The sequence below is a fragment of the Antrostomus carolinensis genome, unplaced genomic scaffold, assembly GCF_000700745.2.
Source record: "Antrostomus carolinensis isolate BGI_N321 unplaced genomic scaffold, ASM70074v2 scaffold42196, whole genome shotgun sequence".
Classification (NCBI taxonomy): domain Eukaryota; kingdom Metazoa; phylum Chordata; class Aves; order Caprimulgiformes; family Caprimulgidae; genus Antrostomus; species Antrostomus carolinensis.
The window spans coordinates 32,124-55,134 of NW_010323573.1; the positions used below are offsets into that span (position 1 = coordinate 32,124).

The 23,011-nt window shown below is 38.9% G+C and overlaps 1 protein-coding gene across 1 annotated transcript in view; it reads right to left on the reverse strand.

Moving 5' to 3' along the window:
* Positions 1-19,134: 19,134 nt before the first annotated feature.
* Positions 19,135-23,011, reverse strand: part of FTO (FTO alpha-ketoglutarate dependent dioxygenase) — a gene marked incomplete at its 5' end in the record, with an annotated part of 193,028 nt that continues 189,151 nt past the window's right edge. The window contains one exon of the mRNA XM_029085605.1: positions 19,135-19,285. Coding sequence (XP_028941438.1) covers positions 19,135-19,285 — 151 coding nt within the window. The remainder of the gene's footprint in view (positions 19,286-23,011) is intronic.

Below are 23,011 nucleotides of genomic sequence, written 5' to 3' on the forward strand. Positions count from 1 at the left end.
CACTGCCTTTGAGGCAGGCTGGAACAAGTCTGCCGCTGGCTTATAACCAAAGAAGGGAGGTTTCAAGTGACTGTCAACACACAAGGGAGCGGGAAGATCTGGGATGGCATAGTCACACCTTCTTGTTTGCAAGAGAAGGCAGGGCAGCACTTTGTGCCCAGTGGAGTTTGAACAGCTGAGCCTCAGAAAAGTCAGAAGGGATTACAGGGGTAAGACACGAAGCGTTGCAGAGGTGGTGAAAGGCAGAACGAGACATTCATCCCTTCAAAACACAGGTGGAAGAATACTGTTTCAGGGATGACACTAAATACTTGCCACCAAGAAACCGAAGGAAAGCAGTGGATCAAAGAAGGTGGATGGAGCAGAACAGTCTGCTCGCCATATCATCCAAATCTGTTGGACAGCTTCTGCTTCTGGGCAGAGCTTTAGGGGCATTCACAAAAATCTAATTAGAAAATAACATCTCTCTCGTTAATCATTAGCTCTCCTCATATCTGGTTGCAGTACTTTAAATTAAAGTCACAAAACCAGCAAAATATACTAAATCAATTAAAAAGCAAATTTTTATGTCCATCACATTCTATTGCTTCCTTTTAAAACACTTAAAAAGAACGGCTGGGTTATGCCAAGAAGACTTTCTAGAAAATCCTTACTTTTTCCCTACAGGAGTGTTCAAAAGTTTCTGGAAGCAATGAAAGAAACTTGTATTTCCTCTCCCCTTTAAGACTAAGCAAAACACAAACCAAGCTAGGAACAGCTATAGGAATTAAACCACTTGTCTCTCTCCTTGTTTTTCCCCGTGTATCCATCTGTATGGATCCCATTCACTTAAATGTGATGAACCTGCATTTTCACTTGCAAAGACAGAGCGGAATTTGGCTTTGACTGATCCATAAATCAGCTCTCTATACAGCTCTAATTTGCTCACTCTTTATCCAAATTCTGAACTATATTCCTTTCCAGCAATGATTTTCACTCACTTTGTAATGTGAAATGTAAATGTAATGTAATGTGTAATGTAAATGATTGCAGAAGGTGCTCAGAAAAAGCTCTTCAGCTGTGCATCTCGGTGTGCAAAGGCTCTGCATGAGCAAAGCAGCTCTAACTGTCCACACGCATTTCTCCTAAAAATGGCCTGGCCACATCTTTATAATTTCAAAGCTCCAGCTCCCTGTTTGAGTAGCAGCTCGAGATCATATAGTGCAATTTAAAATCTTGGCACTTGGCTTTCAATAATTCCCTGTTAGATTACTGTCTGTGGAAGAGTATATAACACAACTGCTACAAATGCTGGGAGCAAAATCTTCAATAACAACTTAGCGCATATGATAACTTTCCCAATTTCCTGCATCTACACCACCTATCTCTTTACTCTGGTCTGTAGCAGCTTGTTTCTTTATTGAACATCTGCCTTGGGATCCCCTGTCATAAAAAGTAATAAACACATCAATCCAAAAGAAAGAGTATTGCATGGCCCAAAACTACTTAACCAATCGAATTGGCAGCCGGTAGCATGAAACTAAAGGGATAAAACTCAGAGGTGCTTTTTATACAGAGTATTTCTAATGATATTACACACCTGCTGCCATTTTGCACACCTAGCTGCCTGAGTGCTTCTAATAAGTTAATTATAGTTTCTAGCACCAATTATAGATTTCAACCTTTGTGGAAATACTAAGCAATGGGATTAATTTGTAAATCTGCTATCTCACTGATATTTGACAGCTATTGCTTTGATTCTCCTTCCTACAAAATACAGATGGGTTGTCTTGGGAAAAAAGCATTCTTTAACTAAATAATAATAAAAAAGCACAATAAAAATGCCTTGTAACTTATTATCTACAGACCCCACAACTTGTAAATGTGACTGTAATTATAGTTGTTCTAGTTTCCCCTGTAGGTTTTGCTAAACAAACAAATGAAAAAGATACCCAAAAGGAAAAACAAAAGCAATTTATGCTCTCCAGTTATCATAGTATAAATATCCATAGATTACTTGCATAGAGAGTAGATCAGATCTTTCACTGGAGTTTCTTGTAAATTAGAAATTACATTTACTCCAGGTGTATGTTTGCCCAGTTCATATCCAGCTGTAAATTAGAGCAGTTTTGCCTTTCGGGAGAAAAAACTCGCTTTTGAAATGTGTCTTATTGACTGTGTATAAATTACCAGCAGCTGATACATGAAGTAGATGTGAAGGTAGAAATGCCTACAGGCAACTTTCTTTATTGATTGTAGATTGATAGTCAGTTGATTTTAAAGAAAAGCAAAACAAAATAAAACTGCAAGGTAATTGCCAACTCTTTGTAGGAATAACAGAAACATTATCTCGCATAATACTGTGATTTGACAAGCTATTTGTTCTCCATCCTAGGACTCAGATTAGTATGTCTGGGCCACCCTCCTTTTCATTGTTCCCCTTCTGTGAGTTTAGGAAGGTGAAGAGGGGTGGGAGCCTGTGGCCAGCTGGCAACCAAAGTTCCTAACCTCTGCACAGCCGCGGAGACTGCTTCTGTTGCTTCTGGACAATGCTACGGTCTGCATTAACGTGCAGCCTGCCACATGTGTCCCTCAGCAAGAAAAAGATTCCCACTTTGGGTTAAAAATTCTGAACATTTGTCTTTATATGGTGTTTGCTTTTAAAGCTCTATCACAGTAAAAAACACAGGTAGCTCCTTGAGCCATATGACCTGATAATTCTCACTTGCTTTGCAGCCCTGTCTCATAATTTCATATCTGTGTAGGTTAGGTGATTTTTAGCAGGACTGAGTTCTCAAAACAGCCTTTTCCTTACTGGTGTTAATAATGCCTCTTTTCTAGTTTCACGAAACCCGCAGAAACTTAAGCACCTCCCTCAGTTAAATTTGATTTAAATAGATCTTTGGTGATCAGGGTACAGAGCTAACAGACACGTGTATCAGCATACAGCACAACTTCAAACACCAAACTTCTTCAGGAAACCAGGCTAAATGACATTTTCTAAAATAAACTGCTGAAAAAGTTAGAAAATTGAGGTGCAAAGGACCAGCCCTGACCCAACAAAGCACTTACACATTTTCTCAACTGGGAAACCCATGCAACTTAAATCTAAATATATGCCCGCTGGTTTGGGGCTGAAAAGCTCCATACCCAGCCTGATTCTACCCAGAGTGTCATACTGATACAAGCAAACATGAATTAAGAATGTGCATCCATTGTGGGTAATTCTTGGAAGCTTGAAAAATGTTAGCTTTTATATAGTCAAAGCACTGTAAGTAACATCACCCTTGATTTATAAGTGTAAAGCAGATAGAGTTGTGGTTTTCCCAGGGTTACCAGAAAGAAGTTGTTTTGTGAGCAGCAGAACTAATGAAGCCTAATTTCCCATGGATTCAGATTCTTTATCACCAAAATCCTGCCCCTATCCCCTCACCACAACAGCCCTGCTCTCCATGTTGTTCAGTATTTCCTCTACCTAGAACACAGCCCTTGCTGTGAGACTTGGATTTCTATTTCATATTTGATTAAAGCTGCCCATAAATTCAAAAGTCTTTAAGACATCTCAGCGAGGAACACATGATGAAAATGCATTCTTACAGGCTTTTCCCCATTTAGGAGAAAGAGTTGTAAAACATCAGAACAAGGAACAGAGCCTGTCTTCCCAACCTTGGTCTGCAGGGGTACCAAAGCCTTGTTCCTACAGATAGAAGAGTCATGCTGAAAAACTTCCATGCCTGAATTTGATTCCTCTATTAATCACAGAACATGTTAACTTATTTACTCTACCAAAAGCACTACTTTCTGCAAAACACCATAGTAAACTCAGAACTGTCGAGGAACACTCCCAACTACTTTTCTGCTTTCATGTAGTATGTCCATCAGCTTCTTCCAGCCTCTTTGGGCTCCTTCCCATGATGTTTCTAGCTCTCTCCATTGCCACAGACTCAAGGCTTCCTCCTGGGCAACTGGGAAAGTAAATGGAGCTTGTGCATATGTGCTTCCCTTTCCTGTCATCTTATACTTACTATAGTTGTGGATAACCACGTCCTTCATGTTTCAGGCCCAGAGAGGGGTGGCATCTTATACATCAATGAATTGCAATTTTCCCCTGCTAAAGGAAGCCATTCCTGTGTGTTTGCGCCATTATTTTGATTCCTGTATAAGCCCACACTTACAGGATAACTACCTTCATGGCTACACAAGGAAAACTGAGGAGAGAAGGAGCCCACTAAAACAAAAACCTACTATTTCCACTAAAAACACCTGCAATACTTTTACTGCAGATAGTATTAAATTGTATCTGTGGACTACCTATAGAAAGAACTACTAAAGCATGCTCACCAGTGTATTACATCTGTAGAGTGCACAATATGATGAACTACTCCTTCCTAGCTGGCACATCTCAGTTTTCCTGTAACAGAAATATTCAAATTTCAAATATTTCAACTATTCAAATTACAGTATTTTAGAGGAGAAACTGCTATAACAGCAAAAGATTATACACTGGTGCACAGTTATATATTAAGTATTTCCAAATGAAAATCATCAGGTAGATAACTGATAGTTACACACAGCTGCTTCTATTGTTTGGGGCAGTTAATTTTGATGTATGTGGTGCTTTCATTAATGTTTGAGGCGTTTTCTTCTAATTACATTCCCTCTAAAACTGCTGGCAAGGCCACTGGCTTGAGGAGGGTAGAACTGCAGTGCAGCACTTCATTTCAAAGTACGTTATTTGGTGATGGGCAGACAAAATTACTTCACTGGGTGTTTATCTGCCCTCTTAATGGAGGAAAGGTCTGAAAACATTTCCCTGTATGACTTTCCTATGTTTAAGTACACGAGTTCCCTGAACTAGTGAGTTTGTCTGCTTTTTAGCATTTGGCATGGCATAAAAATTTATGTTGCTCTGTTGACCATACCCATCATCCATCACTATTAGTTACAATAAAATCTTTCTCCTTGTTTTTAAAAGCCCTTTGAATTAGATTCCATTATGAAGTTAAGATACCACCGATGGTCAAGTGCTTGTGAACACAGAGAAGACAAACAATCCTCAAAAACACCTTTGTGATATATCTAGGCTTCTATGTCTATGAGAAGGTCGGGAGACTTAGATGACCAAAGATGACTTTCCTCAGCCGAATTTAGCTACCTGAAAGTTAGTCAAGCAAGCGACCTTTGCTGTCCCTAGAGTCAATGGGAAGAGAGAGGCTGCTTCTAACCTGAAAACCAGGTAGAATGATTAATCCTCTGGGGTTGCTTTGTGCTTGTCATTTATTATGGAAACCATCTTAGAATATGGACCTAATTGCCAAATGATCTGTGCTTAGATAAGATGAATGTACAGTTTTCCCGAGTGGTTTTAAAATTATGGTAATCTTGCATGTAAAAAAGAAACAGACAAAAATATCTGAGGGGAATTCACAACTATCTGAACACAATTAAGCTATTTTAACAACAAATGTATCATATTCTTATACTGAAGATGGGGAAACCACACTTAAGAGTGAACATGACAAATAGTTTTGTCTCTCACAAAGGAAATAGCACAGACTACCTCTCTTCTTCATCTGCAGAATTTCCTTTAAAGTAGTTACACCTAGGCAAGAAGAGAGTACTTAATTTCTATTCAGCATAAGAAACACAAAAGTATATTCAAACTATGCCAAATCCTTCCAATGAGGGCTCCAACTGCACATTTGCTGCATCTTTTTAACCACTGATCCTATCCTACCGCCCATCAGTTTGTATTACATCTACTGTTGTTCAAGCTGCCAGGCTAAAGCTACGTGCACACTCAGTACTACCACCACTAAATGCTATCAATGGGGCAGGCTGCGACCATGGAGATCGTTGTTTTGCTACTAATGCACATTTTTAACTGATATCTCTGTATTTGCCACCTAGTGTTTGAGTTTGCAGAGTTCACTTCTATTCCATTCAGCTGTAAACAGAGAGTCCAGATACTTGCTTCTTATATGAAAGCTAAAACAATGTTCTTACAGAATCAGTGATTTCCAGGACGTGAGACTTTGAGTAAAATACCAAATATTGCATTGCCTTTCAGCTGACAACAGGACACTAATATGACTTGATCACAGTGTTACTGCAAATCAAAAACCTGTCTTTTGATACTTCCCTTGTTCTTGGATTTAGAAAATCTACACAGGATGGCCTTAATCCAGACTTCCCGTGTCACAGATCTACGAGAGCCTTAGTCCTGGCCTGGGCCACTAAGGGCAACTGAAATGCACATCATAGATTAAATATGTTCTTTAATCTATAAGAGCAGAGCTGTATCTTCTCCCCCTGCCTTTAAAGCAGTTTTATGTGTCTGTAGATAAACAGGGACAGCAAGGGGTAGTGGCAGCAGCACAGGATTAAAGAGGTGGGTTCAGGAGTGGGTTGGTTCCTGCCTGCAAAGGGTACAAGCGGGACGGCGGCTCCACTGGAGAGGCACGGCCTAGTCCTTGCTGACATGCACTTGCAGGAACAGAAGGCATTCAGTCAACAGTACCTTGGCCACTTCCTAGATAACAGAAACACATCAAAAACAGAGTCTAAAGGGATTTTTTTTCTTTTAAAAGAATAGGTAGGCCCTCTCCCACTTCCTCCAGAATGTGGCCACCAGTCCCTGTCAGCAGAGCATTAGCATTGCTCAGGGACAGACATACTGGGATATGCCTGCATACAGTGTCTTTGTAGTACCAGATTTTTCCAGATCTGCTCAGTTTTACACTCATGTTCTGAAGAAGATGACTCCCATGATGTGGAAGAACCCTCCACTGACTTCAGCAGTGGCATACCCACAGTATGTATCCAGCTTAATTTTGCTAGTTTGATCTGATTTATATTGTAAGAAGATTATCCACTATTACCCTCTATTTAAACCAACCATACTACATGTATCAATGTTTCATCATCTGCTCTGACTGCCCCATTCCAGGAGGCCCCATAGCAGTGAACAGCGGATATTTCAGTGAGACCTCATTCATCCCCTACAACAACAACAGCCCTCTGAGTGGCTCTTGCTACCTGTCTGATTGTGAAAGAGTTAAAATCCTAATTTTTCTACTGCACAGCACTTTAGAGATAAAACCCTTTTCTTACAGCTTGGTTCAAACCCTGGGCTTGCATCAGCATTGCTCAGCAGAGCATTTGGTTTTCTCTTTACATCATATTTTAGCAAATGTTGTGTTTTATAAGATAAAATGATAAATGGCCTGACTTAAATGACCAGAGGGTATCTACTTTCCTGCTACTCTATTTAAAAGGTTTCTGTGAACATTTTACACACCTTATTGTGTGACTGTGGCTGTCTAATAGCAAAGGAAACAATAGCCTCTGATGTCCACAAAGGCAGGGCATACCACACAGGTGCCATGTTTTACAACACCACTATATCTTGTCATTCAGAAATGCTCCCTGAACAAATTGCCTGTCATATTTAAAGATAAAATCTGACAGTGCCAGAGCTGACAAGTAGTCCTCAACCCTGACATACAACACGGAGCTGAATTTTGCTAGATTCACTGTAGATGGATTTGTCTTTAGAGATTCACAGCAAAGCCAACTGCTGGCAGAGCAGCAAAAATTATTTCAAACATTGCTAAGTGTCAGACTTTATTAAATGGTTGCTTTAAAAAAAAGGAAAAACCCCGTCTGTTAGCTTTAGAAAAGAACTCTACAGAAATGTTTTTACATATTTCACTTCTCTGTAAAATAATGATGTATGGTGTTTTTCTAAATAATAGAAAATACTGCAGTACATTTCAGGAAATCTATTTTCATTACTCCTTAACACTGGGATATATTTACACTACAGGAGCTTGTATTCTTTTATTTGTTACCCCATGAAGCTCTGAAAGGTATATACAGTTAATAAGAATTAAGAAGAATGGCACGACCATTCCAGTATTTACCATACACTGCTCAGGCGGTTACTGGGGAAAGTTGGAGGTTTGCTTTGGGTAAGTACCACTGTTGCTTCAGCGCTACTTATACCCCCAGTACTAAAGGGAAGAGAGAATTTATGTTTCAGAACTATTAACCACAAGCGGCAGCAGCAATCAGGTTTTGAATTCAAGAACAATGGGTGAAAATTCCAGGATGTCTTGGACTTACTGGGAACCAGTAACCTCAGAGGGAATCAAGCAACCCAACCCAGCTTTTGTTCAGATATATATGTGGGCTCAGCAGTGGCTCTGATGCTCTCTAGCTGGTGGGATCTCCCTTCCCTGCCACTGAGGGCTACTGCCCAGGAACCGTGTTCTCCCTGCGCTCGTGAGTTGTGAGGCAGGTTTGCTGCTACCGTGTGCACAGTCCACGCAACAGCACAAGGGGAAATAATACCTGTGAGTAGGACAGTGATAAAGTTCAGGTGAGATGGAGCCCACCATCTCCACTATAACCACCTGTGCCCAGCCCTACCCTGGCCCTCCGGCTGAACCTTATGCCATGGGACATGCTAAGCCCCAGTAAAGGACTGCTCAGGTGTGAATTCTAGTTTCAATCCTAAACTGATTTTGGCAGCCCCTTCTTTAACTGTACATCTCAGCTGCCTCCCTGTACTTTAAGCCCAGGGGAGGCTCTTGTGTTTTTCACCTGCTGGATAAAAATATCTGTTGCCATCACCAGCTGCACTTCGCACAAGAAGAAAATAACTCAGCCTTTACCAAGGTGACCCACACAGGGACACTTCTCACTGTCTCCATTAGAAAGCCACTTATGTGAGCTTAATTTTCTCTCTCACAGAACTTTTCCACAGCATGGACCCGTCTAGTAGTGACTACACTAAAAAAGCTCCCCGATTACTCCATCACTGTTTCCTACAAAGCATGACTTTGCCTTAGGAACAGTGTTAGTAAAAGCTGTAATTGTCATTCCCCTGGGCTGCATCAAATCTTATTTAAGGATAGCTCTCCTCTCAATTTCTCTTAGAGGCACTTTACCCAAGAGAGAACCAATCCATTATTGGAAGAAGATGTTCTGACCCCATTAGCTGGGCAGATGTGTGTTTGAACTACAGACCTCTGAGCCTCCTCAATCCAAGATGAGCTAGCTCAGGCTGCTGCGTCTAGAAGGGACGCAGAGATCCCTTTGCATGCTGCTCTGTGCCGTACGGCCAAGTGCCAAATGCGCATTGCAACAGGCAGCTGAGAGATCAGCATGTGACTGAAACGAGTGATCGTAAGGGCGTGCAGATAAATAAAAAATCCTGAGAGGTGTTACTTTGGACATACACATTGTTTAAAAATCAGCATTAGAAAGAAATTCTGCATGATCTATAATTCTCATATTGGTATGAACTAAAAATTAGTGTGTTATATGGAATTTTTTTAAAAGACTGCTCTGTTCCCAGCTTGCTTCATGCATGTTTGATTCTGGCCCTCTGAGAATACTGGGAGCTGCATAATACAAGCGTTTGTAACCTTTAAAAGTGGAAATGTCATAACTTAGTCTTAGTTAGTTAATTGTGGCCTTGACTCTAATGGAAGTGCTGTTGCCCAACGAGCTTTGCAGTACATTGATTTTTCTTCTATCAGCTGGGAGTTCTGGTAAAAGAACAATAGATCTAATAATATCAGCAAAGAAAGTAAGGAACAGTGAGCTCTTCAAAATAAGTAGGCCAAGCCACAATCAATTTCCAGATTTGAAATTATGTTTTTAAAATGTATGTTTAATAGAAGACCTTGTTCTATGTCTATCAAGTCAAAGCTTGTACGGTTTAAAGTTCCTGAACAACTGCTTTATCAGGTAGCCCAGAGTTAGGCCCCAGAGGTTAAGCAATAAAAGAGAAACAAAAATAACTTAACAGTTTCTGCAGCTAGTTGAACCCAGCAACAGCTCCTTAAACAGCTTTTACGTTCCTACGGTTTGAAATGCCAGAAAAGCCACAAGATCCATTGAAAAGCTATGAATTTGCTAAGTGGGATTTCGCTTCCTCTTGTTATTAGAGGTCATTACATTTATTAGATACTAGTAAAATCCTTGTAAACAGAAAATATGAAGGCCTATAAAAGAGTGCTCTTTATTTTCACCCTAATAATTAAGATTCAGCTAGGAATAGGATAGTAACAGAAGCCTAATTTATTAAGTGCTGTTAATTCCAAAATCTTAGTGATAGTTATGCAACAAGTTTCACACATATCTGTTGAAATAAAATATAATTGTGCAAAGAGAATATTGTATAGATCAGACAAAAACTTGCATGCATGCTATTGTTAGTTAGAAATAGAAATATAGTTAGAAAATAAGATGTGATACAGTTACAAAGTCTAAAACTATACTCTTTACTCACTGAAAAAACAAGTATCCAGAGTGACACAAACTTTCTCTACTTCTTTTTACCTATTTACAAACTCAGTGTAGTTCTTCTGTTTTGAGATGATGGTTCTCTAATTTGAATGATCTCAGAATAAACAACCCCAACACTTTAGAAAATGTTCAGTAAAAAACCACTTCTTGCTACAACTGTATTACTGCAAAACAAAGACACTGGCTGACAGATACACTGCACCCTGCGACTTCAACAATTTAACCTGAGACCTTTTAGTTCAGAAATGAAGTCTTAACACCAAAGGGAAAGGAGAATATCTTTTAGCTATAGCAGGGCATATAACCTTTGTGAAACTCTTATTTGCGGGGTGATGACTGTATGTAACAGGGTGCTAGAGTCTTTATGATGACAGGACAACTGCAAGTCCCTCTCCTCAAAGAGGATTTAGGTTCTGATGACAGATTTTTTTATAGAAAGGATGGAATTAGGGTAAAATTAAAAAACCAACAAGCAATGCATCCTGATTAGTCTCTGTCTCATTTAAGACAAGCTACTCTTGAGTGCAGAGATTGAACGAGTGCCTTATCCCCTCCAACCCCCCAAAAGATGCCTGCTCTTGAGTGAAGCGGAGTGAAGTCTCCTTGTGCTTTTATCCCTCCAGAAAATGCCCCTTGATGGTTGCACCTTCTTTTGAAAGGGCACTACTGCCCTGTGTTTTACCCTTTTTAATGAAAACTTAAGGAACAGGAAAATCTAGGGAATCTTTGACTCTGAGAGAACCAGAAAAAAAGGAACAGCTTAAGGGACTAGATCCCAGGAATGCTCATCTTGGTCTTTACAGATACATGTAATGTATATTACATTGACTTGTCAGAAATGTTCCAGAACAATACTGGTTTCACAAATGGGTCTGTATACTGACTTTTGGATAAAACAATTAAACTTTTTCTAAAGCCAAAGAAAGAATGTTCTAAGCTAAGAAAGAAAATTCCTTCTCTTTTGGATGCCTTACCGACTCTAAGCTGGAGTATCTGTGAATAATGCTCTCTGTCAGCCCTTTCTGGCTTGGAGACTCCATTTCATCCTGGCAGGGAATGACCTGTTATTCATGCTTTCCTCACCTCTTGGCTGGAATCTAGTAATGCAGAATAACTTGGGCACACAGCCTTTGGCATTAAGGGAACTCCAAGTAATACAGAACACTGCAGTGCATCTCAGCAGCATGGGCATCTGCACATCAAGCTGTACTCTACAACAGTACTCTTCAGAGTATCAAAGTGAATTTGTAGTAATGGTCGTTGCCTTGCTCTGTAACCCAAATCTGGGGTAGCTTCGACTTTAGGCTATCCACAGCTCTGATGCAGAGACAGCTGATGATAACTGTTCCTTTGAGTAGAGCCCTCCACAAAATCTACTTAGTGGCACATAAAAATGTGGAATGAAGTTCCCTACAAACAACAGACATCACAAACCTCACCACCTCTTACTTTACGTGCAAGACACATTTCTTTGATATTGCCTTGTTTAACATGATCACACATGTTTTAAATTGCAAACTCTACTGCAACAAACATAGAACAAACAGTTTATACACTCTAACAGGTTGATGCAGTGCTGGTAGAGCTTTATATAAGAGTTTCTGTCAAATATGGGAAGTGTGGGGTTGCATGGACAGAAGAGTATCTTCTAAACTTAGTAGTAGAGCCATAAATTTTTGCTGAAGGAAACACTATTACAGGGAGTAGAAGCCAGTCATGTCCATTTACGGTATGAGTCTTACCAAAGTAACAGAAATTAATCTGCCTTCGCTCTAGATTTGCAATATAAACATAATTTAATTCCATTAATTTCAAGAATAACAATAAATTCATAATTATCTCTTTTTTCTGTTTACTGTTTATTTACTATTTATTATTAAATTGTCAGCATAAGCAGATGAGTATAACTATGCAACCTAACTTGGACTTGCAGTAACAGTTTAGTTACAGGGATATGCCCCACTGAAGAGTAGATTCAGAGCACTTGTGTGTTTGCTCCTTTGAAGAAGCTTACCTCTCACTATTCAGCACACAGGAAGCTTGAAGAAATTATTTTTTTCATGTAGGCACCTGAAGTTAGAGGGTGTGAAAAATATACTCCTCTTCTTCCATTCACTGCAACAATGAGGCGTTGAAGACAAGACCTAACACCTTCTGGAGAACAAATGATAGACAAACAGATTCTTTAAATAGTTTATTTTATAAATGCCAGTAAACTAGCAAATACATAACACAAATTTAAATATCACCATATATCTCGCAGTGTTATATAAATAGTCCTTAAAAAAAATTACATGTAGCAGTACCAAGTAAGCAAGGAACAAAAATATCCTAGTAATTAGTTTGAAAATAAATGTACTTGAGAGAATGCTGATATATAGCTTTTATGTTTTATCACTTTAAAGTCATGTCACCCTAACAAAGAATACAACCTGTTAATAATATTACTGTTAATACTGATACAAAAGGGAAAGAAAGGGTATTGGTGGATAGAAGAGAAAGAACAGCAATGAAAGAATTGTGGAATGCTTTGCTAATGTTTGGGCAATAAATTATTAGGATGTTCATCAAAACAACCAGAAAAGTAGCGCTCTCGGTAAAGTACTACCAGACTACCAAATAGGTACCAGACAAAAGTGCTAACAGGTGCAAAACCAGCATTCCAGTTTGTCCCAGCAATGCATCTTCACCTTGATAAACAGCACCCAGATACCCACAGGGTATTTTCTTAGTACAGCAGTTATATCATCTTGTGGGGTGGGCAGTAGTCATACTTAAAATAGAGCTAAAAGAGTGTGGACTGTATTATAGTATATTATATTACATTATATACTGCATATCTGCATCTTCTCCATGGAATCATTTCATAGTTCCAATAAAATTTACCTTTCCCATTGAGAGCTCCAGGACCTGGAATGTAACTAAAAGATTCATTGAGAAGTTTAATCAAAGATTAGGAGGCCTGAAAGATCTCTATTACATGAGATATATTATTGTATGTTATGCAATTTAAAAATATGTTAAATATGTCATGAGGTGGACAGATTCCAGCTCCACTTTCAGATAGATCTTTGGAGAAAAAGAGTTCTGTGTGAGCACCTTTCATCTGTAAACTGAGCTGATGAACTGGAAGTAATCGAGACTCGCCAGTGACCGGGGGTTACGTATGCTCTGTTCCAGTGGCAGCGATCAGAACACAGCTGCACTTTTGACCCCTGCCTCAGTTTCTCTGTGTAAAGCATCCTGACATCTTAAGATAAAAATCCACTTTGAAATATTACTACAATTAGATGTTGAATTTTTCAGTGAAGCTTTTGAGCAAAGGACCTTGGAAAATTTCTTCCAATTCCATATACGCTACACCTTGATGGATACAATGAAACAGGAAAAAATGGAGGAAAAGCTTCTGAGAATATACAGGTGATTTCACTGCATTGGTTTGTTCCTTTTTTATGTAGACATTCATCTTCACAAGAAACCAAGCTTCCCAGGACATGCTGGATAGCAAAAAGCCCTAGTCATACATGCTTAGTTTCAAAGTTATGTTACTACTTGGGGAGAGAAAGAAATGTATACTATATTAAAAACAATCATCACAGCCCTTTAAATGATTGGATAGTTCAGCTTTGAATGCAGCTCAATCTAATAGAGGCTTTAATGGCTTTTGACAGATTGTTCCAGTGATCAAGGGACATGCATGAAAATAACTGCCTACCAAACCCTGACTTGATTTTAAGAAAAGAAAACTGAAGGTTAATGGTAAACAGAAGTTGATTGTTCACATTTTCACTGAAATAACTCTATCTGACCTGTTCTTAAAAGCAGTGAAATAAAGGATAATGGGAATCCTATACACCTGACTTTCTACTTTAGCCTCTAATCAAGGGGACTAATCAGACCAAGATGTGTTGGCATGAAAGCAAGTATTTGATGATACAGAGGGGGAGGAGAACAACTTTTGTGACCAAATTCTGATTCATCATGGACAAGCACTGTAAAACCAGTGGAGTATTAGAGGATGTAAACCACAGCACAGTGCGTCCTTTTCTATCACGTGAATTCTGAATGCTGTATCTCCAAAGCAACAAGAAGATAAACCATAGTTTTCAAGTCATGTGTGAAGTGCTCCCACCCAAACATCAGCATTTTCATATGATAATTTTATCAGTTATTTGTTGGCTTTTATTTGACATGTTATTCAGTCAGTTCTGCAGCCTAAGAACAGTCTTTTTGCAATTGCATAAACTATCTTCTCTTGTTCAATGAATGCCCTCAGGCTAAGGTGAAGAGGGCAGATGCATGTAAAGTAAGATGCAAGCCCGGCCACATTGAAGGTGATGAGTCCCAGTTTGGACTGGAAAGAGAAGAGAAGAGTGGTTCTATTCAGGATTGCCTCTGCCCTTACAGGTGGGGTGAGGTGATGGTCAGAATCAGGCAGGTTGGGAGTTCTCAGAAACATTGAATGTCTGTTCTTGCTGGAGTCTTTCATCAGTCCCTAACAGCTCCCACTCTCTACAGCTAGATTAGTGTAGTGTTTGTCTGACCCTTCTCCATAGCAGATCACCAGTGGGACAGTTCAGAAGATGAGCCGCAGCAACTTGAATGTCAAACAGGAAACAAATGTTGAGTGGAGGTACTCACTCCATGGAGGTGTAGTAGGACAGAGGTGGAAGCTGGGGATCAGGGTTTCTTGTGCCTGTTGCTACAGTGCAACAACCGCACTTCCCATCTCTGTAACCTTGGTGCAAGACAACAGTGGTCAGCTCCTCGCAAAAAGCTGAGGACCAGCTGTTGGGGGCATGATGGGGGTTAAGGAGCCAACATTAACTTTGCACCAGGTGGTAACAATTACGGGAGAGATCCTGCCCTGCACTGTACAAGTTACTGCTCAATGACTCCCATATGAGTTAAGTTAATAAAGTTATGGCCTTGAGAAAGCACATCTCTTGCATCTCATGTGCATCTCATCTCATCTCTCTTACCCTCCTCTCATCCCAGTTTAGAGAACAGCTCTTGGGCTAGTTTATTCTCTCTTACCTTAGCCCAGATTCCACTGCATGACACAGGACTAATGAAACTGCACTAGGAGCAACGCCCACTCTAAACACACCACAATATTTTAGCCATCTTTCAGGATAGATTATGGTATTCTTTTCATTTATCTTTTTCCTGTTGTTATGGCACTGGAATCCCTGAATCTGTGCCACAGCATTAAGAAGTCCAGCATGATTTCAAAGTGCATCTTGCGTCATTACCAGTAAAACTAAAACTATATCTGGATGATAATAAGACAACTGATTTGGATATTTATTATGTTGCATGTTACCCATCCTGGACAGTTTCCAGTCAGTGATTACTCATGGCATTCTTAGTTACACTTTAGATGATCAAAATGTGCTGTAAAGCTCAGAGCAGAAGCATGATGCTTTTACAATCTACTGTATTGAGATTAATATTTTTTATTTACATAACCTTTTAACAAGAAGAAAAGACCTACAGGATAAAATATTTTCATATACAGAAATACGAAAAAAGCATTATAAAAGCATTTCTAATTACATGGCATAACACAGCAGTTTTCTATCAAATACTTAAAAATGGCCTTTACCTTTCATCCCCCAAATTACAGAAACAATAAAACTTTTTCATTTTCTGCCAACATTTCCTTTCTATCAGTGTAAAACCAACTCTACCAGATTTTTTAAAGAAAGCCCTTGCCTCGAGCATTTCATTTGTATTGGTTCCATGTTTAGTCAGTAGCTTTTGTAAAATTGATGAATATTGTCTAAAGGCAAGTGCAGACAGGCAAACAGATCTGTATCTTCTGTAATCCATTTAGCCTGACACACATGTGCAAGTGAACTATTTTACCTTAATTCTTTCACGGCTGATGAAAAGTAAATGTAAGCCAAGTCGTGAACTTCACCATTTAAAAAGAATCACTGAATCTAATGTTAGAAGCTAATTTATGCTCTCACCTCTTCCCTGAAAAAAACTGACCTTGGTCCTCCTGCCTCTAGAGCATCCAGACTTGGCAAACAGTTGCTATACACACAACATCCATTGGAGGCTGTGTTTTTCAGCTCATCCAAAATGGAAATGGGTTCACTAATGCTGGAATATAAACAGATTGCTAAAGTATCATTGCAACATGAACTAAATTATAACTATTTAAATAAAATAAAGAAAACATGAAAGTATTTGCTTCTAGTATGTAATCCAAACACAGTAATAATTTGCACTTGATCTCTCAGGTTTTTTATGGAATTTACCTTTAGCCATGTTCTCCTCTTGGGGTACCCTTTAGCATTACTACATGTTTCAAACAGTTCCATCAACTTTACTCATGTCTTTGCTATCAGCTCCTGTGGGCTTTGAAGATATGAAACCTTCTTATACTTCTGTATTTCAGTGGAACTCAATCAAGTTACACTGATCTAGATGATGTGAGACTGGAATGCAACACAGAGCATTAATCCTCTTTACCTACTTGATTATTGGTGTTTTGCCAGTGAATCTCAGCTCTTACCCATTTCAAAGGTGTTAATTTGTCTATGTCATTGCCATCCGTGGCTTAAATGAGTGCTGTCTGACTGCACTGAGGCTACTACTAGTTTAGCTAATTCACTAGCTTAAATCTTCAGCATAGACAAGACCTAGAATCATATATTTTTTAAATTCTGTTATTGCTGCCAGCAGTCTCTTAATACAAGAAAAAAAAAAACCAAAACAGTGCTTATTTTTCATTACTGCTGGAAATAATTATTTGCCAATCATTTTTAATAGCTATGCCTCCACTTCAGCTGCACACTACAACATTGATGTGCTTTCTCTTCCCTTTACGGCTGTCAGATTCATTTCAATACTGTGATCCCCATGGTTTCTAGCAGCGCTTAATTAAACACAGAATAATCATAAAGTAACAGCATAAACAAACAAACAGTCCCCTCAAATGCTGTGTTAACGGTGTTACATCGTTAGCTTGTTTGAATTCATCTTGCTCATTTCCAAAGTAATATCTGTTTCTGTGAGAACTGCCTTTTCAAAAGCAGAATTCCCACATCTTCAGCTAGCTTTTCTCTAAGTGATCTCCAAAGAAAACAGTATTTAGTGTGGCATTAGTCCAAATATATGCTATTTGCCCACTGGTAGAGCCAGCTTTAGCTAGTGCAGGAAAGAAAAAGCTATGCCAGTAACAGAGTATTTCAGGATGTTAAGAAATCTATGACACAAGAACCAACAGATAAATGTGTGGATCAAGGTCACAATATAATCAAACCTACTTTAAATAATAATTTATTCTTCAGAGTCTTTACGTTCCACAGGGTGGCTAACAGTTTTAGCAGAAGTCCAGGACTACAATGAAAGTGCTTGATGCAGGTCTTTGTACTTCTGCTGGCATAGCTATTGTCAAAGGTGTGAAGAGGGACAATCTCCACTTGATATAATTGTCCTGGCAAAAGCTGGTAGGTGTGGACACAGCTTTATACCACTAAAACTGATTTTTTGCTGGCACAGCTTCTTTAGCTCCAGGGAGGTCTGGCACACATTATACTGTCAGAAGTGCAATTTTCGGCAGTACAAGGCGCAGCCACACACAGAGCCCTTTGCCAGCACAGGGTACTGGTATGCTCTGGGTAAGCCTGGCCTCAAAAGGGATTTTAAACAGACGATTAACACAGGAGGCGTACTCATTTCTTGGTGGCAACATCAAGCTCTGAGTCTTACTGGTTTCTTTTGTAGTTGTAATACAGACTGAGTGCTGTTTCACCATAATATGATTTTCTTCTGCTTTTTATGGCAAAGGAAAAGGCGTACACCAGATCAAGTTAAAGAAGAACTTAACCAAATGAAAAATCTTCCTCTCATTCAGGAGTGCCCTGTATCGTCCAACATAGAATTGTTCTTTTTATAGCATGTTATTACAACACAGATCACAAAAAGCTTCATTTCTCATAGTCTTCTGGTTTTGTTCTCACAGATCTCACTAGATTAACACAGATGCTGCAATGCCCAGTATCACACCACCTAAATCTAATCTGTCCATGGACTTAGGTCCATCAGCTCTTTAGACAATGCACTGGGAAACCTGGCCTCAGAACAGGATTCACAACATGCAGACACAAAGCAATGGTTAGGAACTGAATTCTGAGTTCCAGAGAGCCCAGGAGGTATAGATTCACACTGGAAATCTCTCCCAGTAATACTCTATTGCTATGATAAAAACCAGCAGGAAAGTCTTGGGATCTACGTCAGGATGCTCCTTCAGAGTTCCTCATCTGAAAAAATGCTCTGAAATGAGGAATCACTGCAAAAAGGACTTTCTCCACCGCCAAGAAGTCACTGCACTGTGTGCACAGCTCTATCCTGGAGATACTCAGCAGGCTCACCCCAAGCTGCCCTCTCATTAGGATGCCGGGATCATGGATTCTGCTTTGTGCAGGCGTGAGCTACACCTTATGTTGCTCAAACCTGCCAAGCCAGAGGCAGTCCCAGGCACTCATGGAAGGTGAAATCTAGACATCAAGGGAACTTATGGAAACACGGGTATCCACAGGCTGTCGGGTCAATGGGAATTAGAGTGGAGGAGGAAAGAACTGAGGCTGGTGTTCTGGACTTCAGGTCTTAAAAACCATCTGTTTCTGTAGGTTTGGGGCCTGCTCTCTTTTATTATGAGACAGTAACTAAGGTACTGTGTGAACAACGGCAAAATCTGCATTGACACATAAAATAACACATGATCAATTAATCCTAAAGCTGAAAAGATTTATGGTAAACTAAAAGGCTTCTCTCCAAATGATGAGCATCAATAATTCTAGTCTGAAAGGTTACCTGTTATTCTACCCACTGAACAAGATTTTGTAGATTAGCAATTATTTCTTCAAGATCATATGGCAGAGGCATATTACATTCATCATCTGTCCAGAAGGGATGGCATTCTGGTTTCTGGTCTTCTGGCAAGCTCTCTGCTGCTTCTGACTGGCATCTGAAAAGAAAAGTAAGCAGATGAACTACTTGGGTAAAACTGTATCAAGAAACTGAATACTCAGCGAGGATATATTTCTGCATTAATTTAAAGAGAAAGATGATAATAAAAAAGAAATACAACATCTTCTGACCAAATGGATTGCTCATTTACAGTGAAGTTGATTTCTGTTGTAGGCTTTGTGTTTTCTATAGGGATTTCTCAAAAAGCCAATCACAGAGAAAACTCAGTTAGTGTACCTTTATATGGTGAATTATTTTTTCATTATCTCAGCTGTTATTTAAAGTATGTGATTAAACCATTATCAGATTTAAATGTTTGCCGGTTTCCAATGTATTACTAGATTATTGAGAAAGATTAAACTGAATTTACTGCATTAAGGTCAGGGGGGATAGATTAAACAATATTAAAGAAGCTGGACTAGCTTTGTAGATTCTGGAGATTTACAAGTGTATCACCATGCTTAGCTCTGAAAAAGGCAATATAAAAAGAGAAAATTCCATAAAGATAAATGGAAATGGAGGTTAATAACAACTTCCAATGATGAATAGGTGGGCAAAACTTCAATAAAATTAAATTAAGAGGTTAGTGTATGCTAGTCCCCAGAGAAAATGTTTAAATTACAGTGTTTTTTATTAAATGGATTATTCATCAATACCAGTGAAGTCTAATTATAATATTCAACTGAACTGCAGCCTGCAGAGGAAAGTTTTATAACTGGCAACCATCACTTCTCTTAAGATTAGGCTGTAATACAACATGCCGCATCAAAAAAATTGTCCCAGTTCAAGCAGGATTTCTCCACCTCTCTGTTATGTTCTTCTCAAACAATTTGCATGTTGCTGATTAATTGTTTAATGTTTGCAATAGGGTAAGACAAAGAAAAATGCTAAGGAGTACTGTAATTTTGGTATCTACTGCAGGTCTACATAGTTCTTGAAAGATATAAAAAGCAAATTGTAGAAACACACTTTTATCTCTTGTAAGACTTTTTAAAAATCCATGTTCTAGAAAGCATATAATCGTTGTAACAATGTTAAAGTTGTTTTAAACATAGATGTGTCTTTCATCTCTGTAAAACGAACTCTGAAAATATGGACACACTAAACTTCCTTGTGTACACCGTCAGCCTTCTGGAAGAGACAGTTTCCAAATGAAAGATGTCTTCTTCTCTTGGGAATTATTAATGGCAGTGTAACCCCCATGAGAAAACATACTTCAGCTTTACACCCATGTTGGTGTGTGGTTAATTGCCGCACCAGCATCCTGGGCACTCAATCCATCGTACATTACACTGCAAGGACAGTATTAACACATAACATTCCAATATATCTTCAGCTCTCCACATCAGCCCCTGATAATAGCATCTGTTAACATGCACTAAGTACTATTATGTAGCACATCACTTCATAAATAATAAGATTAGCCGACCTCAGGGCCCTGGGAAGAGTAATGTGTTTAAATGTTCTCATTATTTATTTAAAACAAGAATTAAAGGAACAGAAGCTACTTGTGACAATCCTCTTAGCATAAATATTAAACTGTTTGCATTGATAAGCTGAACTGTACAGAATAACAGAGGATTTGTTTTGCTGGCTGCTTTATAATAGTTGTTAGAGCAAATGCAGTTTAGTGTGTGAGTTCTGAGAGGTACTTAACTGATTGTGCCATCATGTTCTGAAGACATTTTCCAAATTACATAAAGGAACAGGAGAAAATTAATATGCAAGGGAAGCTGAAACTAATTACAGCATAACTCTATAAGGCTTTTAAAAATCTTGCTTTATTTTCTGTCTTGGCACAAAATAATATGCTCAATTTGCTGGGTAGTATAAGATATTCCAGTTTAAGCATTTCAATCTAAAAGTGGATAAATTAACCATGTAAAGATTATTGCAGGTGACGAATCAAGAAGCTCAGCCGGTAAATAGAGCAGGCACATTATGTGGTCTGCAAAACTCACCTTATAATAATAAACATTCTCTCTCTCATACATCTGCTATTAACAACAGAATTTTCAGTGAGAGGAAAAACATAACAACTTTTGGCTTCTTCATCATTTCAGAGCCCTTTTTTTACCTTTAAAGTCTTTCTTTTTTTCCCCATTGCTCTCTCACACAAACAGATTGACCAGCTTTTCCCTCACATTTGGGGTTTGGGCGTTTGTGCTGCTGTATATGCAGCAGCTGTCACAGTGATGCTGTGACTGGACAGCCACGAGCAGCTATTCCAGTTGCTACTTTCCCTTCTCTATTTTTCTTACTGGCAGAGCCATCTCTGAAAGGTCACCCCAGAATGGGGCACGTGCCTTAACTTTCAGGCAATCAAACACTTGGGAAGGTTTAGCCATATCATATCCCAGGCGAGGGATGAGAGCAATGGAAGAGTATCAGGTCTTCAGACTTCCTGTGGAAGTCAGAGGACAGAAATGCATCAGGGTACTGCAGAAGTACAAAGAAGGGGAAAGCAGTGCCTTTGTAGCCCAGGTTCTGCAATCCCATAGCTCCTCCTGTCCAGGATTTCTATTGCTTTGCTTTATATCACTAGCAAGAAGAACAGTGAACGTTACATTTTTACATCTTGTGAGTCACCTATTTTGATCAGAATTGCCACCCCTGTGCCAGATCCACTGACATCAAAGTCAATTTAAGTTGCTTGTATTTACAGGTGTGGGGCTGGGTTCTAAGCAGTCATTCAGCAATTCACGTGAACAGCATCTGCTAGCTCAATGCAGTCATCCAAATACCTGCTTTCTGACTCAGAGCTCGTGTGCAAGAGCAAACCTTTCCACACAAGTATATTAGTATTGATTTTAATAAATTTCTGTGGGAGAAGTTGTTCCTACAATGCTCTTTAATTTGAGCAGAGTAACAGACCTAAAGATCCTGCAAAAGGATAGCAATATTTTTAACTGAAGCAGAACAATCAAAGGCACTTAAATAATTGTCCAGAACTATTTCAAATTCCTTTATATCTGGGAAGAGATAGCTAACATAAGTTAGCAATGATAACTCAGAATAAACAGAAATTCTATCTTTTCCCAGATACAAAAGAATTTATGAGGCTCCATGTGGGAAACACTGGAAGGATCAAAGTATGGTGGTAGTGGGAAGGTAGCAATATTTATAATATTTTAATACTACATTATAATATTATAAGTTAATTAAAATAATATTTATTAATTAAAAACTGTAATTTGCATTAATAAAGTAAAATCTCCAAATCAGAGTAGATCCAATCTGTGTATATTGCATGCACAAAACGTGCTAAAAGTGGAAGTAACACCTGCTCTGAGATACAAACAGATGCCAAATCAAGAGGCATCTTTCATACTTTATTTGCAGCAGAACAGAAAAACTGCCGTGATGTATTTCAGAGCAATTTAGCTCCAACACCTTGATAATACATGTTCACCAACATATTAAAGAAAGGATGATTTGTCTGAAGGTGTGTAGAATGCACAAAACTCTATGGTCCCCACCTTCTTGCTAAAACAATCAAGACTTGTGCCAGTTTCAATTAAAAAGGTCCATCTGAAGGAACAATTAGTCACTGTTGCAGTGCACATTCTCGCTAGCTCTACCCTGTAAACTTCACAGATTTTTGATCCCTCTTATGTCCGTTTTTGCCAAATGGACTTTGCTCATTCATATTTACCAATAGCTAAATATTAATGTAAGTTCAACTAAGTCACGACAAACATTTGTATGACAGTACACGACTCTT